General features: G+C 38.6%; 1 protein-coding gene across 1 annotated transcript in view; it reads left to right on the top strand.

The window, feature by feature from the left end:
- The window catches only part of kdm4b (lysine (K)-specific demethylase 4B), a 113,535-nt gene extending 99,870 nt beyond the window's left edge, over positions 1 to 13,665 (top strand). The window contains exons 18-22 of the mRNA XM_067415294.1: positions 658 to 843; positions 1,227 to 1,394; positions 3,031 to 3,150; positions 11,942 to 12,034; positions 12,213 to 13,665. Of these exons, the coding sequence (XP_067271395.1) occupies positions 658 to 843; positions 1,227 to 1,394; positions 3,031 to 3,150; positions 11,942 to 12,034; positions 12,213 to 12,548 (903 nt within the window). The 3' untranslated portion in view covers positions 12,549 to 13,665. The remainder of the gene's footprint in view (positions 1 to 657; positions 844 to 1,226; positions 1,395 to 3,030; positions 3,151 to 11,941; positions 12,035 to 12,212) is intronic.
- Positions 13,666 to 15,902: the final 2,237 nt, after the last annotated feature.

Here is a 15,902-nt window from a genome sequence, read left to right as displayed (position 1 = left end):
CAATAACTGAACTGAGGCTAATAGTTGGGCTCTGTTGTTAACTGTCTGTTGTTGTCAATTTTTGTAAAACTGCTGTACCGAAATCGTACCGAACCGTCAGATTTGTGTACCGTTACACCCCTATAATATTAACACTGCACTGCAAAAGATGCTCTTCTTATTTAGTATTTTTGTCGTGTTTCCAGTCCAAATATCTAAAAATTCTTAAATCAAGATGCATTTACTAGATCAGCAAAACGACATGATTTTATTTTTTCTCGTTTTCTTAAAAATCAAATCTAAATGAAGTGAGTTTTTGCTTAAAACAGGCAAAATGATCCGCCAATGGGGTGAGAAAAATAATCTTATTTCTGATTGGGACGAAAACAAGAAATAAGATTATTTTTCTCACCCCATTGGCAGATCATTTGGCCTGTTTTAAGCAAAAACTCACTTCATTTAGATATTTTTCTTCATACATGTCATTTTACTGATCTAGTAAATGCATCTTGATTTAAGAATTTTTAGATATTTGGACTGGAAACAAGAAATAAGAAGAGCAATTATTGCAGTGTATCTGGTCAGGCTTTCTCAAGCCAACATTAAAGTTTTTGTCTTGACCTGAGAAATTATCATGTATTTGTCATATTTACATTTCCTCTTTATGATGATTTTCAGAAATGCGTTTACTGCCACAAGACGACTAAGCAGATTTTCGGCGCGTGCATCCAGTGCTCGCGGGACAACTGCTCCACGTCCTTCCACGTCACCTGCGCTCTCCTGGCCGGAGTCGCCATGAAGCCGGCCGATCTGCCATACGTGGTGTCGGTCACCTGCCACAAACACAAGCAGAACAATCACAAGGTGCGTAGCCTCCATGACACGCTGCAAAAAATGTTTCTAGTCTTAATATCTAACAATTCTTAAATCAAGATGCATTTACTAGATGAGTAAAACGACATGAGATATTTAGATCATAAGAAAAAATATTATTTTTCTCCCCCCATTGGCAGATCATTTTGCCTGTTTTAAGCAAAAACTCACTTCATTTAGATTTTATTTTTAAGAAAACAAGACAAAATATCTCATGTCGTTTTACTGATCTAGTAAATGCATCTTGATTTAAGAATACTTAGATATTTGTACTGGAAACAAAACAAAATGCTAAATAAGTAGAGCGTTTTTTGCAGTACACGCTGAAAAGCGAGTGTGGTGTTGCTCAAACTGACGGCTTGCCTCCGGTGCAGGTCAAAAGCGGATCGCGCGAGCTGTCTCTAGGACAGGAGGTGATTGGGCGGAGCAGCAACGGCTGGTTCTATCGCTGCACCATCACCGGCATCGGCACGCAGAGCTACTACGAAGTCAACTTTGACGACGGATCCTACTGTGATAACGTCTTCCCAGAGAACCTGCTGGTGAGCTCAACACACCCACAAACTGTGTCTCTTCAACTGGTTCAACTTTAGTCATGAGGTGGACAGTAACAGTAACTAAGTGCATTAACTTGAGTACTGTACTTAAAGGGTTAGTTGATTAATGCCTGTTTCCGCATGATCATATTCTACATCCCTTAATCCTAAACTTATGAGACATCAGTGGGTTAATTAGTCTCGAAGCATCCAAAATACATTTGGGTCCAAAAATAACAAAAACTACGACTTTATTCAGCATTGGCTTCTCTTCCGCGTTTGTTTTCAATCCTCAAATAAAGATTCAAACGGTTATGAGTCAGTGAATCGATTCATGATTCGGATCGCCAGTGTCTCGGGATTTCAGCAGTTTGACACACGATCCGAATCATGAATCGATTCACTGATTCATAACCGTTTGAATCTTTGAGGATTGAACAGAAACGCGGAAGAGAAGACAATGCTGAATAAAGTCGTAGTTTTTGTTATTTTTGGACCCAAATGTATTTTGGATGCTTCGAGACTAATTAACCCACTGATGTCTCATATGGACTACTGTGATGATGTTTTTATTCCCTTTCTGGACATGGACAGTATAGTGTGCATACGCTCGCATACGCTCTCAGACTAAATATAAAATATCTTAAACTGTGTGTGAAGATGAACGGAGGTCTTACGGGTGTGGAACGACATTAGGGAGAGGAGTTAATGACAGACATTTCATTTTTGGGTGAACTAACCCCTTAAGTACACTTTTTGAGTATCTGTACTTTACTGGAGTATTATTTTTTCTGGAAACTTATGACTTTAACTTCACTACATCGGAAAGACAAATATCGTACTTTTTACTCCACTATATTTCCATCAATTGGAAGTCGTTTCTGTCGCAGCTTTGAAAGTCAGTGATGATTTTTTTCTTCTTTAAAAGGTGTTTGGGTTTTTGCAGAAAGCCTTTCAGGAATCACTCTTGTAGAGTCTCGTGAAGTTCAATGATTTCACAGCATTTATTAAACACTGATTTATAGTTTAGAGCAAAATGGAAGAAGACGGAGGTCAAAAAAACGAATTTTGTGGAGTATTCACATAAAGAAAGTTGATTATGTCTTCAGTGAAGGTGAACAGTGTGAGAATATCAGATGTGTATCAGTGTATTGGATCCGTGCGTTCGGTCTTAAAGTGACAGCGCTTTATAAAGAGCTTTGTAACTTATATTCAAGTATTTAAATGAGTAAGTTAGTCGTATGCTAGTATGTCAGACGAGCGTCACTGACTGGCTTAAACCATGATGGCATAATGTGCATTTATACAACTATAATAAAATAATGCGCTGACATAAAAAAGGAAATTACTTTTGATACTTAAGTGCTTCTATACTTTAACTCTAGTAAAAACATGTTTTTACAACTTCCACTTGTAACGGAGTATGTTTGACCAGGAGTACTTTTACTCAAGTAATGAAGTTGAGTACTTTGTCCACCCCTGGTAATGTACGGCCTCTTGTGGATTATTCATTTAGAAACTGCATACTTCTGGTCCTGGATGCTGATTGGTTGAAATATAACTTTAGGTTGCCAATTGGCTTTTGGTGCGTTCTTTGGGCTCATCCAGTCTGATGTGATCGTCTCTTTGCTTTCTGTCTCAGAGTCACGACTGCCTGAGGAACGGCCCTCCTGAACCGGGCGAAATTGTGGTGGTCAAGACAACCGACGGGCGGATTCTCAACGCGTCTTTTGTCAAGGAACACATCCACCGATCCTATCAGGTAACTGTGACGTTTTGTATTCATTTATCCCTGTTTGTATTGAGAATCGTTCCGGTGGATCAGATCACAAGTGAAAGAGGGACACATTGTTTTAATCTGTCTCTTTTGTCCACTTTCAAACACTTCTGTCCTGATTTCTTCAAGGGGAGGGTCTATGGGTGGGTAAATGAATGGCTTTTTCAGAGCTTTTCAGCTAATGGACAAAATAAGCTCATGCAATTTACATACGAACTCAAGCAGAGACGACGGGAAAACACACGGAGAGCATCCGTTTCAATTTTTTGCTCTGATAGACACAAGACCAGCCGAACCCTGCGAGTGTGTGTTAGAAACATAGGCCGTAAAAAAATATGGACGGCTCGACATCATCCGTTTCCGCTTGCCATAGTTGAAGCTTTCAGGCGGCCTGCACGGCGCTGACATCTTGGGACCGAGTCTGCGCAGTAGAGAACAGGAAGTACAGCTGCGATCTCAAAAGCCCGCCCACACTCCCGCAGATGCAGAACAATTAATTATGTTGGTGTGAAATAAACAGTTATGGAAATGTAGAAATTAAAGCTAAAGCTCTAATCTGCTCCCCAAAACCCCGAAAAAAGTCTGTTAGTGTCTCAGTGACAACTTCACTCCGAGAAGCCGTCAGTCTCAGCTGTCAATCATGACGTCACACCCCCCGTTTTTATAGCATCAAATAACTAACTAAAACTAAACTTATTTTAAACACCAACACCTGAAATGAAATCATCGTGATGATAACTGCCTTCAATGACATAAACTAACTTTGGGGAAAAAATATTTGAAGTATAATTTTATTGTTTAGTTTGCCTCGCGTCCATTAGAAAACACAGAGGGGCGGCTATACTGGGACCGGTCACCGGGGGGCGATCGATGCGCGAAAGCTTCAGTTTCTGAGAGGGAGACTGCAGGCTTGGTTAGAAATCAGGAACGGTGAGAGAACATTGTGCTTGGGATGTTTTTCGTCTCCAGACGACAAAGTTTAAAGGGATGGTTCAACCAGAAATTAAAATTCTGTCAATTACTCGCCCTCAAGTTGATCCAAACTTGTATACTGCAAAAAACGCTCTTCTTACTCAGTCATTTTGTCTTGTTTCTAGTCTAAATATCGAACAATTCTTAAATCAAGATGCATTTACTAGATAAACGACATAAGATATTTTTTAAGTGAGTTTTTGCTTAAAACAGGCTAAATGATCTGCCAATGGGGTGAGAAAAATAATCTTACTTCTTGTTTCCGTCCCAAACAGAAATAAGATTATTTTTCTCACCCCATTGGCAGATCATTTAGCCTGTTTTAAGCAAAAACTCTCTTCATTCTCTTCATTTATTTTTCCCCAGAAAACACGAACAAATATCTCATGTCGTTTTACTCATCTAGTAAATGCGTCTTGATTTAAGAATATTTAGATATTTAGACTGGAAACAAGAAAAACATACTAAAGAAGAGCATTTTTTGCGGTATATGAGTTTTTTTCTTCTTCTGCTGAACACAAAAGACGATATTTTGAAGAATATGGGGATCTAAATAGTTGATGGACCCAATTGTCTTGAAAAAAATACTATGGAAGTCAATACGACAATTCACCATGAAGTCACAGTAACAGACGTTCTTCCGGGTGGCAAAAGCCGAAGCGTTCCTATGGCAACGCTAGTAAATTGCGTGGGATTCAGACATAGTTAACATGATTAGGGACTGATTAATTAATTCAGGAGACAGCAATACATGAAATGCCTAACCTTGCTCCAGTAGATGTAGCGCTAGTCTAATACTATAATTTTTAATTGAGCTTCAGCCTACATTGAGTAGTTATTTTAGTGACTGTTGCTGTTTTACTTACAATATGTTAGGCTATCGTAGATGGTCTATTTCCCTGTTATCTAACTCAAAAAGGCTATGATGGTTTTCTGTTGCTCGGTCGGGGTCGGAGATAGCACAGACGTGAGCTTCTGACGGTCAAAAATATAGCGTGCTGTAGACTAGCGCTACTCCGCTAACGTTAGGCATTCACTCAAACTAAACTCACGGTGATGAAGCCAGTGTGGTTTACGCATCAATCATCCTTCAGCCTACAACTGTTTTGCTTTTCCTATTTCTTCCATTGACATTCGATCAGTAGCCTACATGACACTAGAATTTCAGTCTCTTCCTACTTTTACTTCAGGCAGTGACTGGCAATGAGTTCGATCTTTAAAAGAGATCTAAAGTTTACTAATATTAGTCTTGAATTTCCCCAGCTGAAGATAATTATGCTCTGCTGTGATTTTGTAGATGGACCGTTTTGAGAATACTTCTCTGTAGCGCCACTTTTGACGACGTCCACTCGCTTTAGCCTCCTCACCCACAGGTTTTGCTGGATATATTTTCTTCTTTCTGAAGGAAATCGATACAATCCTACACCTTTTGCTGTATATCTGATGGCGCAACCCCAAACACAACACGTTTTCGTCATAGTTTCAACTTTAATCAACAACAATGTTCTTAACTATGTAACTGTTTACAGTAGTCGGCTGGATCTCTTCAGTTTGTCAGCAGAAGCCGCTTGCGTTCTGCGCACCCGGAAGTATCTTGGTGTCGATTGTTTACAAACATTATGAAATGCCGTATTGTTTGGTTACCAACATTCTTCAAAATATCTTCTTTGTGTTCAGAAGAACAAAGAAATTCAAAGAGGTTTGGATCAATGTTCTGGGTGAACTATTCCTTTAAATCTCGTCTGGCTAGCGCGCTTCCCATAATGAGCTAAAGCATTAGGTCAGTGTGTGGAGAGCTGACGGTCTTTTGTTGCTGTTCAAACTCATTTGACCACATGAGCGTTTACAGCACGGAAGTGTGTTTTCCACACCCTCTGGAAATGGTCGAAAGTGGGCACATTTTGGACCCTGCTTATTTACTGTCGCCCACTTGTGATCGGATCGACGAAAACACATCTTAATGCCAGCTGTGAACAGGGCCAAGGTTAGTAACTCAAGTTGGTAATCTGTTTCAAACCAACCCATTTATTTGAAAGGGCAATGAATAGAAAACAAACAAATATGCGGCCAATCCAGGGGTGAGTTTCTCAAAGCAAGCTATGATCGCAAGTCCTGTCGTTACCAATAGAGTTCAGTGGGAATTGTGATGATGATAGTTGCCTAATGATGCTTTTGGGAAACGCAGCCCAGTGTAGTGTGATCTGTAAATCAATAACTTGTTTTTAAAGGGATAGTTCACCCAAAAATGAAAATATGATGACGGATAGATGCACTTTTATGATGGACAGATGCACTTTTATGATGGACAGATGCACTTTTATGATGGATAGATGCACTTTTATGATGGATGGATGCACTTTTATGACGGATAGATGCACTTTTATGATGGATAGATGGACTTTTATGATGGATAGATGCACTTTTATGATGGATAGATGCACTTTTATGATGATAGATGCACTTTTATGATGATAGATGCACTTTTATGATGGATAGATGCACTTTTATGATGGATAGATGCACTTTTATGACGGATAGATGCACTTTTATGATGGATAGATGGACTTTTATGATGGATAGATGCACTTTTATGATGATAGATGCACTTTTATGACAGATAGATGCACTTTTATGATGATAGATGCACTTTTATGATGGATAGATGCACTTTTATGATGGATAGATGCACTTTTATGATGGATAGATGCACTTTTATGATGATAGATGCACTTTTATGATGGATAGATGCACTTTTATGATGGATAGATGCACTTTTATGATGGATAGATGCACTTTTATGACGAATAGATGCACTATTATGATGGATAGATGCACTTTTATGACGAATAGATGCACTTTTATGACGAATAGATGCACTATTATGATGGATAGATGCACTATTATGATGGATAGATGCACTTTTATGATGGATAGATGAACTTTTATGATGATAGATGCACTATTATGATGGATAGATGCACTTTTATGATGGATAGATGCACTATTATGATGATAGATGCACTATTATGATGGATAGATGCACTATTATGACGAATAGATGCACTATTATGATGGATAGATGCACTATTATGATGGATAGATGCACTATTATGATGGATAGATGCACTATTATGATGATAGATGCACTATTATGATGGATAGATGCACTATTATGATGGATAGATGCACTATTATGATGGATAGATGCACTATTATGATGGATAGATGCACTTTTATGATGGATAGATGAACTTTTATGATGATAGATGCACTATTATGATGGATAGATGCACTATTATGATGGATAGATGCACTTTTATGATGGATAGATGCACTTTTATGATGATAGATGCACTATTATGATGGATAGATGCACTTTTATGATGGATAGATGCACTATTATGATGATAGATGCACTTTTATGATGATAGATGCACTATTATGATGGATAGATGCACTTTTATGATGATAGATGCACTTTTATGATGATAGATGCACTATTATGATGGATAGATGCACTTTTATGATGATAGATGCACTTTTATGATGATAGATGCACTATTATGATGGATAGATGCACTTTTATGATGATAGATGCACTATTATGATGGATAGATGCACTTTTATGATGGATAGATGAACTTTTATGATGGATAGATGCACTTTTATGATGATAGATGCACTTTTATGATGATAGATGCACTATTATGATGGATAGATGCACTTTTATGATGGATAGATGCACTATTATGATGGATAGATGCACTATTATGATGGATAGATGCACTATTATGATGGATAGATGCACTATTATGATGATAGATGCACTTTTATGATGGATGGATGCACTTTTATGATGATAGATGCACTATTATGATGGATAGATGCACTTTTATGATGATAGATGCACTTTTATGATGATAGATACACTATTATGATGGATAGATGCACTATTATGATGATAGATGAACTTTTATGATGATAGATGCACTATTATGATGATAGATGCACTTTTATGATGATAGATGCACTATTATGATGGATAGATGGACTATTATGACGGATAGATGCACTATTATGATGAATAGATGCACTTTTATGATGATAGATGCACTTTTATGATGATAGATGCACTTTTATGATGGATAGATGCACTTTTATGACGGATAGATGCACTTTTATGATGGACAGATGCCCTTTTATGATGGACAGATGCCCTTTTATGATGGATAGATGCCCTTTTATGATGGATAGATGCTCTTTTATGATGGATAGATGAACTTTTATGATGGATAGATGAACTTTTATGATGGATAGATGCACTTTTATGATGGATAGATGCACTTTTATGATGGATAGATGAACTTTTATGATGGATAGATGCACTTTTATGATGGATAGATGAACTTTTATGATGGATAGATGAACTTTTATGATGGATAGATGCACTTTTATGATGGATAGATGAACTTTTATGATGGATAGATGAACTTTTATGATGGATAGATGAACTTTTATGATGGATAGATGAACTTTTATGATGGATAGATGCACTTTTATGACGGATAGATGCACTTTTATGATGGACAGATGCACTTTTATGATGATAGATGCACTTTTATGATGATAGATGCACTTTTATGATGGACAGATGCCCTTTTATGATGGATAGATGCACTTTTATGATGGATAGATGAACTTTTATGATGGATAGATGAACTTTTATGATGGATAGATGAACTTTTATGATGGATAGATGAACTTTTATGATGGATAGATGAACTTTTATGATGGATAGATGAACTTTTATGATGGATAGATGGATAGACACTTTTATGGGCTTTACATTTTGGGGCTGCGATTATAAAGATTTGAAGAGCCAGAACATTTTTAATATAAATCTTATTGTGTTCGTACACAGCTAAGATGACTTGAGGGCGAGTAAATCATGAGCTAATTTAAATTTTTGGATGAACTATCTCTTTAAGCCTGTAAATTCATGTTTTTAAAAATAAAATAAGTAAATTTAATAAAATAACTTAAATAGAACACATTTTTCTATTTTATGAATTATTTGTTGTTTGTTTGTTTTGGATATAGACTAGTAGAGCGCCAGTCTCGCGCGATTTGTAGGTCAGGAAACCGAATCTTTCATTGAACTTTCTCTTGATTTCCGCCCTTGTCTGAGTCTTTCATGAGTCCACGTTCGCCTTTCTTGTCCACAGAGCTGACGTCTTGAGCAAAAGGGAGGAGAGATTAATGGGAAAATGAGAAAACTAGGCATATGTGCCGCTCGGGGGATTTATGGAGTCTGTATATGAAGCTTATGAGGTGTGATGGACCGCCATTCATCTGCTGTTCCTCGTACACGCCACACTCCGTCACAGGAAGTGCTTTTGTGTGCTTGTGCAGATGTTTTTCCTCACATTTGGGTCACATTTGAATGGAAACGTGACTCAGAAACTACCGGAAAGCGCAATGCTTTTCCAGTTTTTCTCCTAGAACGAGGCTCACCAAGCTACGTTAATGCATTGTTTGACACGTTGGATGAACTAGTTTTGGTTCACGTCAGATTCTCTCTCATTAAAAGCCAAACACACACTCGATACGGCGTTCACCGCTCGGCTGAACCCTTGAGAGACTCCTCTGTCAGCATTAACGAACCGTTTGATTCTCTCCTCCGCCGCAAGACTCCATTATTTATCAGAGCCGCCGCGTGAGTCACTGCACTCCATAACAGCCGCAGATCTCTTCCATGACGTCACGTTTACCTTTGCTAGACGCTCTCCGCCACCCCAGGCGATCTGTAACTGGATGACTGGAAGTCTGACAGCTCCTGAAGCCGCTGGGAGTCGATCTGGAGTAGGGTGTTGATTGCAGACTGCTTGAAAGTTTTGAGCTTGTTATGTTGGATGCTCTTCTGTTCCAAAAATAAGACATGTAAAGAAATATTCCGGGTTAAATAAAGTTTTTACAGCTCTATCAATAGCATTAGCACTTTAGTATGAGGATTAACTATTACTTTAGCCTCAATAAACTCCTAATTTACTGCATGTTAATTGTTAGGAAGGCCGTTTTTGTAGCGCTTAAAGGGTTAGTTCACCCAAAAATGAAATGTGTCATTAACTCCTCCCCCTAATGTTGTTCCACACCCGTAAGACCTCCGTTCATCTTCACACACAGTTTAAGATATTTTATATTTAGTCCGAGAGCGTATGCAAGTGTATGTACACTATACTGTCCATGTCCAGAAAGGGAATAAAAACATTGTCTTCTCTTCCGCGTTTGTGTTCAATCAAATCACTGAAATCACGATCCGAATCATGAATCGATTCACTGATTCATATCCGTTTGAATCTTTATTTGAGGATTGAACACAAACGCGGAAGAGAAGACAATGCTGAATAAAGTCGTAGTTTTTGTTATTTTTGGACCCAAATGTACTTTGGATGCTTCAAGAGACTCTAATTAACCCACTGATGTCTCATATGGACTACTGTGATGATGTTTTTATTCCCTTTCTGGACATGGACAGTATAGTGTGCATACACTTGCATACGCTCTCGGACTAAATATAAAATATCTTAAACTGTGTGTGAAGATGAACGGAGGTCTTATGGGTGTGGAACCACATTAGGTCATAAATGACATCATTTTCATTTTTGGGTGAACTAACCTTTTAAGTTTAGGGTCAAGGGATGTAGAATATGATCATGCGGAATAAGGCATTCATATGTGCTGATAAACAGCCGATATCCTTGTAAATATGCATGCTAATACGCAACTATTTAACCCTTAAATGCACGAATGTTTCGCCAATCATTCTTACATTTTCGGGTCTTTAGCGACCCGGATCTATCTCTTACATGGATGGATCTCTACCTGTCGCGATCATATAAAACTCTCCTAAAATTAGTGTAACAATTACAGAAGAAGAAGATAAAGCATATTAGTTTCCTTTTGGAGCTTGTAAAGGTTCAGTTTGAGCAGATGTTTTATAACATCATCATCATCATTTCCCAGCACATTCAGCATCTGCCTCATATTCGTATCTCAAATATATTCTCCAAAAAATCCTTTTTTAAGCATCTTCAAATGAATATTTTGATGGCTGACAGCTTCTTCACCAGATCCCCCATCAGCTGACAGTGACACTAGTACTTGACCGCTGTAAATCGCTGAGCCATTTCTTCCTGCTCTTTTGTTTACTGCCTGCTGTGACTGTGAGTGAAACGCCACTTCATCAGTGTGTTTCAGACATCGCCACCTCTTGAGATAAAGATAAAGGTGTAAATGATAAAGATTAATTGCTTTAGTCATCAAAAATTAGATTTTTGTGCTGAAAAAATATACTTGCACTGTTACACACACTCGGTCGTTTGCGACCCTATACGATTTTTACAAAAAATGGACGGAAAAACAGACATTCTTCAATAGTTTTATTTATTTTCTTGTTGTATTGTTTATAATGAATTGATTGAGGAATACTAAGTAGGTGCATGTCTAACGTTTGTTTATAAAATGAATGAGGAGGAGGGTAGTGAACGGTGTCCCGGGTCACTAAAGACCCGAGGTATCTAAAATAAGGTGTTATGTATTATCAGTTCATGTCCTTTCCTGAAAGATCTGGCCCAACAGTTTGTAGATTTACACAGATGGCGCTGTATAAGTGGAGAATAGCTTCCCGAGGGTGTTGGTAAGCTGAGCAAACTGACACCAGTAGCTTATCCAAACTTCTGGATTGCATCATAACATTTGCTTCCAGGAGCAGTGAAGGATCTTAACCGATTGCCTTTCTTTCCAGGTGGAGTTTCAGGACGAGACGCAGATTTTACTGAAGCGCAGTGAGATCCACTCTCTGAACCAGGAGCTGCCCAAGAGGGTCATGTCTCGTCTGGTGAGCGCTTTCATTCGCTTCAGGCCGAGAACCGTATGTTTCTGCTCACAGAATTCATCCAAGCTAAAGTGCAAGTTTAACACTTGTCACACTAGAAGGTTTTTCAAGCTAAGCCTATTTTGAGAGCTGTGTTTGACGTCACTGAGGGATAATTGTTTTTTTTTTCTCTTATCGACAGGCATCTGTGAACCAACAGCAACCTCAGGCCCAACCGTCAGACGAACCGATGGCCGCGAAACGCCCACGTCTGCCGACGCCGCCGCCCACGCTAGCCATCGAGCCCTCTGCGCTACCTCCCGAATTAGTCACCGCTTTCCTGCCCGCTAGTATTACTCTGAACACCAGCACCGCCCCTTGCCTGCAACCCGCCACACTTCCTGTCTCAGCGCCCACACTTTCCGCTCCAGAACCCAGCGAGAGTTACACCCACAGCTCCAGCTACATAGCCTACATGGAGTCTCTCCTCAACTCTGACTTTCCTCCAGAAGAGGGCGAACATGAGCCGATGTATTGAAGCGCCGCTCTGCGCTACCGGCTCTTTTCGTCAACGCTTACCGACTTTAAATTCATCCACTGCATGTCTTTGTTTCATTTATTCGCTGTCGTGCTAATCCGAGTCCTCCCACCCGTGTACGGTGCGCGTGGGACGCATGTGTGTCATTATAGACTGAAGCCCAAACGGACCCAGTACAGAGCCTTGGGGGACGCCGCCGCATTCTCCGGAGCCCTTTCCACCATCCCTCGCTCCGCCTCTTCCCGCCGAACGGAACGTTTTCCAACGGAATAATCATTAATGTCTGTGCTGTTTACTTTATACCTGATCTTTTTCTTTTTTTTTCTCTAACGAGTGCAAAATATTTTTCTAACTCAAGCCAAAACGTTACGCTACCCGGTCACTGAACAAACACACAGTCTATATCTGTACAGTTTCAGGTATTTTTCTCTGTACTCAAGTGTTTGAGGGAGGGGGGCGGTCACAGGAGGTTTTAGCAGGGCTCATGGGATTTAACAAGTATTTAAATGTCTTTTGTCACATATAGATTTAATATTTGTATAAAGAAAATCACAACTATGACAGCATCGGAAGCTACGGTTTTCAGTTAGCGCACACGTATGTGTTATGATAGAGTCGCGCATCTTCATGTATTCTTCTGTCGACTAATACCGATGATAAAAGGTTTTTCAGCGCCAGATGATTGGATTTGTTTTTGTAGCATACTTGGTAGACGTTTATATGGGATACTATTCACCTCGTCTGTTTTTTTTATATATATTATAATTACCGTTGTTGTTATGGTTTATTTGTATTGATTTTTATTTTGGTGAAACTTTGCAACATAATGTTGAAAGATGAAAAAAAAAATAAGTTGAATTTATCATTTCTATCCAAGAGATTGAAGTGGCGTACATTTAAGCATATAGTCATAGGTGATGTTAAACAGATACGCAACCGGCCTTCTCAAGGTGCTATAGAGGTCTTAGACTACTGAGGGGCGCTCCGGGTCACGTGACCCACGATGAGGTGTACATACTAGACGTCCTGCTCACCAAACTGAACGATCTTCAGTGTCATTTCTAGAGTCTTATTAAAATGCCATGTCATAAATAAAGGGTCTGGTTGTCGCTTCGGATTTGTTTTCTCCTCTTTTTGTTGTTTGCTTTGTCTTGTGATGTGTTATTATCGTCCGGAAGGCCTCCATCGCCGGTACTTGCAGGTTTGTGTCGTCCAGATAGCGTTGAGAATTTGCTCCAACGCCCGCCCACTTGATTCATCTGGAGCTCGTATGAGACGCTCCATGCCAAAGATTTCTGAGAATTGTGCAAGACGCAGGATAAATTAATGCGTGAAATTCGCCCATGATTAAATCATCCTAGGTGTGTTTATGACATTCTTCTTTCAGACAAACACAATCGGAGTTATATATATTAAAAAAATGTCCCCGCTAATCCAAGCTTTATAATGGCAGTGAATGGCGGATTAGATTTTGAAGCCCCCCAGAAAATTATCCATCCATTAAAAAAGTGCATTCGTTCATTATAAAAGTTCATCTATCCGTCACAAAAGTGCATCTATCCATCATAAAAGTGCATCTATCCATCATAAAAGTTAATCTATCCATCATAAAAGTGCATCTATCCATCATAAAAGTTCATCTATCCATCATAAAAGTTCATCTATCCGTCATAAAAGTTCATCTATCCGTCATAAAAGTGCATCTGTCCATCATAAAAGTTCATCTATCCATCATAAAAGTTCATCTATCCGTCATAAAAGTTCATCTATCCGTCATAAAAGTTCATCTATCCGTCATAAAAGTTCATCTATCCGTCATAAAAGTTCATCTATCCGTCATAAAAGTGCATCTATCTGTCATAAAAGTTAATCTATCCATCATAAAAGTGCATCTATCCGTCATAAAAGTGCATCTATCCATCATAAAAGTGCATCTATCCATCATAAAAGTTCATCTATCCATCATAAAAGTTAATCTATCCGTCATAAAAGTGCATCTATCCGTCATTAAAGTGCATCTATCTGTCATAAAAGTTAATCTATCCATCATAAAAGTGCATCTATCCGTCATAAAAGGGCATCTGTCCATCATAAAAGTGCATCTATCCATCATAAAAGTGCATCTGTCCATCATAAAAGTGCATCTATCCGTCATAAAAGTGCATCTGTCCATCATAAAAGAGCATCTATCCGTCATAAAAGAGCATCTATCCGTCATAAAAGTGCACCTATCCGTCATAAAAGTGCATCTGTCCATCATAAAAGAGCATCTATCCATCATAAAAGTGCATCTATCCGTCATAAAAGTGCATCTATCCATCATAAAAGTGCATCTATCCATCATAAAAGTTCATCTATCCATCATAAAAGTTAATCTATCCGTCATAAAAGTGCATCTATCCGTCATTAAAGTGCATCTATCCGTCATAAAAGGGCATCTGTCCATCATAAAAGTGCATCTATCCATCATAAAAGTGCATCTGTCCATCATAAAAGTGCATCTATCTGTCATAAAAGTGCATCTATCCGTCATAAAAGTGCATCTATCCATCATAAAAGTGCATCTATCCGTCATAAAAGTGCATCTATCTGTCATAAAAGTGCATCTATCCATCATAAAAGTGCATCTATCTGTCATAAAAGTGCATCTATCCATCATAAAAGTGCATCTATCCGTCATAAAAGTGCATCTATCCATCATAAAAGTTCATCTATCCATCATAAAAGTTAATCTATCCGTCATAAAAGTGCATCTATCCATCATAAAAGTTCATCTATCCATCATAAAAGTTAATCTATCCGTCATAAAAGTGCATCTATCCGTCATTAAAGTGCATCTATCCGTCATAAAAGGGCATCTGTCCATCATAAAAGTGCATCTATCCATCATAAAAGTGCATCTGTCCATCATAAAAGTGCATCTATCTGTCATAAAAGTGCATCTATCCGTCATAAAAGTGCATCTATCCATCATAAAAGTGCATCTATCCGTCATAAAAGTGCATCTATCTGTCATAAAAGTGCATCTATCCATCATAAAAGTGCATCTATCTGTCATAAAAGTGCATCTATCCATCATAAAAGTGCATCTATCCGTCATAAAAGTGCATCTATCTGTCATAAAAGTGCATCTATCCGTCATAAAAGTGCATCTATCCATCATAAAAGTGCATCTATCCGTCATAAAAGGGCATCTGTCCATCATAAAAGTGCATCTATCCATCATAAAAGTGCATCTGTCCATCATAAAAGTGCATCTATCCGTCATAAAAGTGCATCTGTCCATCATAAAAGAGCATCTATCCGTCATAAAAGTGCATCTGTCCATCATAAAAGTGCATCTATCCGTCATAA

Source organism: Pseudorasbora parva, chromosome 14 (assembly GCF_024679245.1).
Source record: "Pseudorasbora parva isolate DD20220531a chromosome 14, ASM2467924v1, whole genome shotgun sequence".
In the NCBI taxonomy this organism is placed as follows: Eukaryota; Metazoa; Chordata; class Actinopteri; order Cypriniformes; family Gobionidae; genus Pseudorasbora; species Pseudorasbora parva.
Note: the sequence above shows the minus strand (reverse complement) of the source record. Positions and strands in the feature narration are given on the sequence as shown.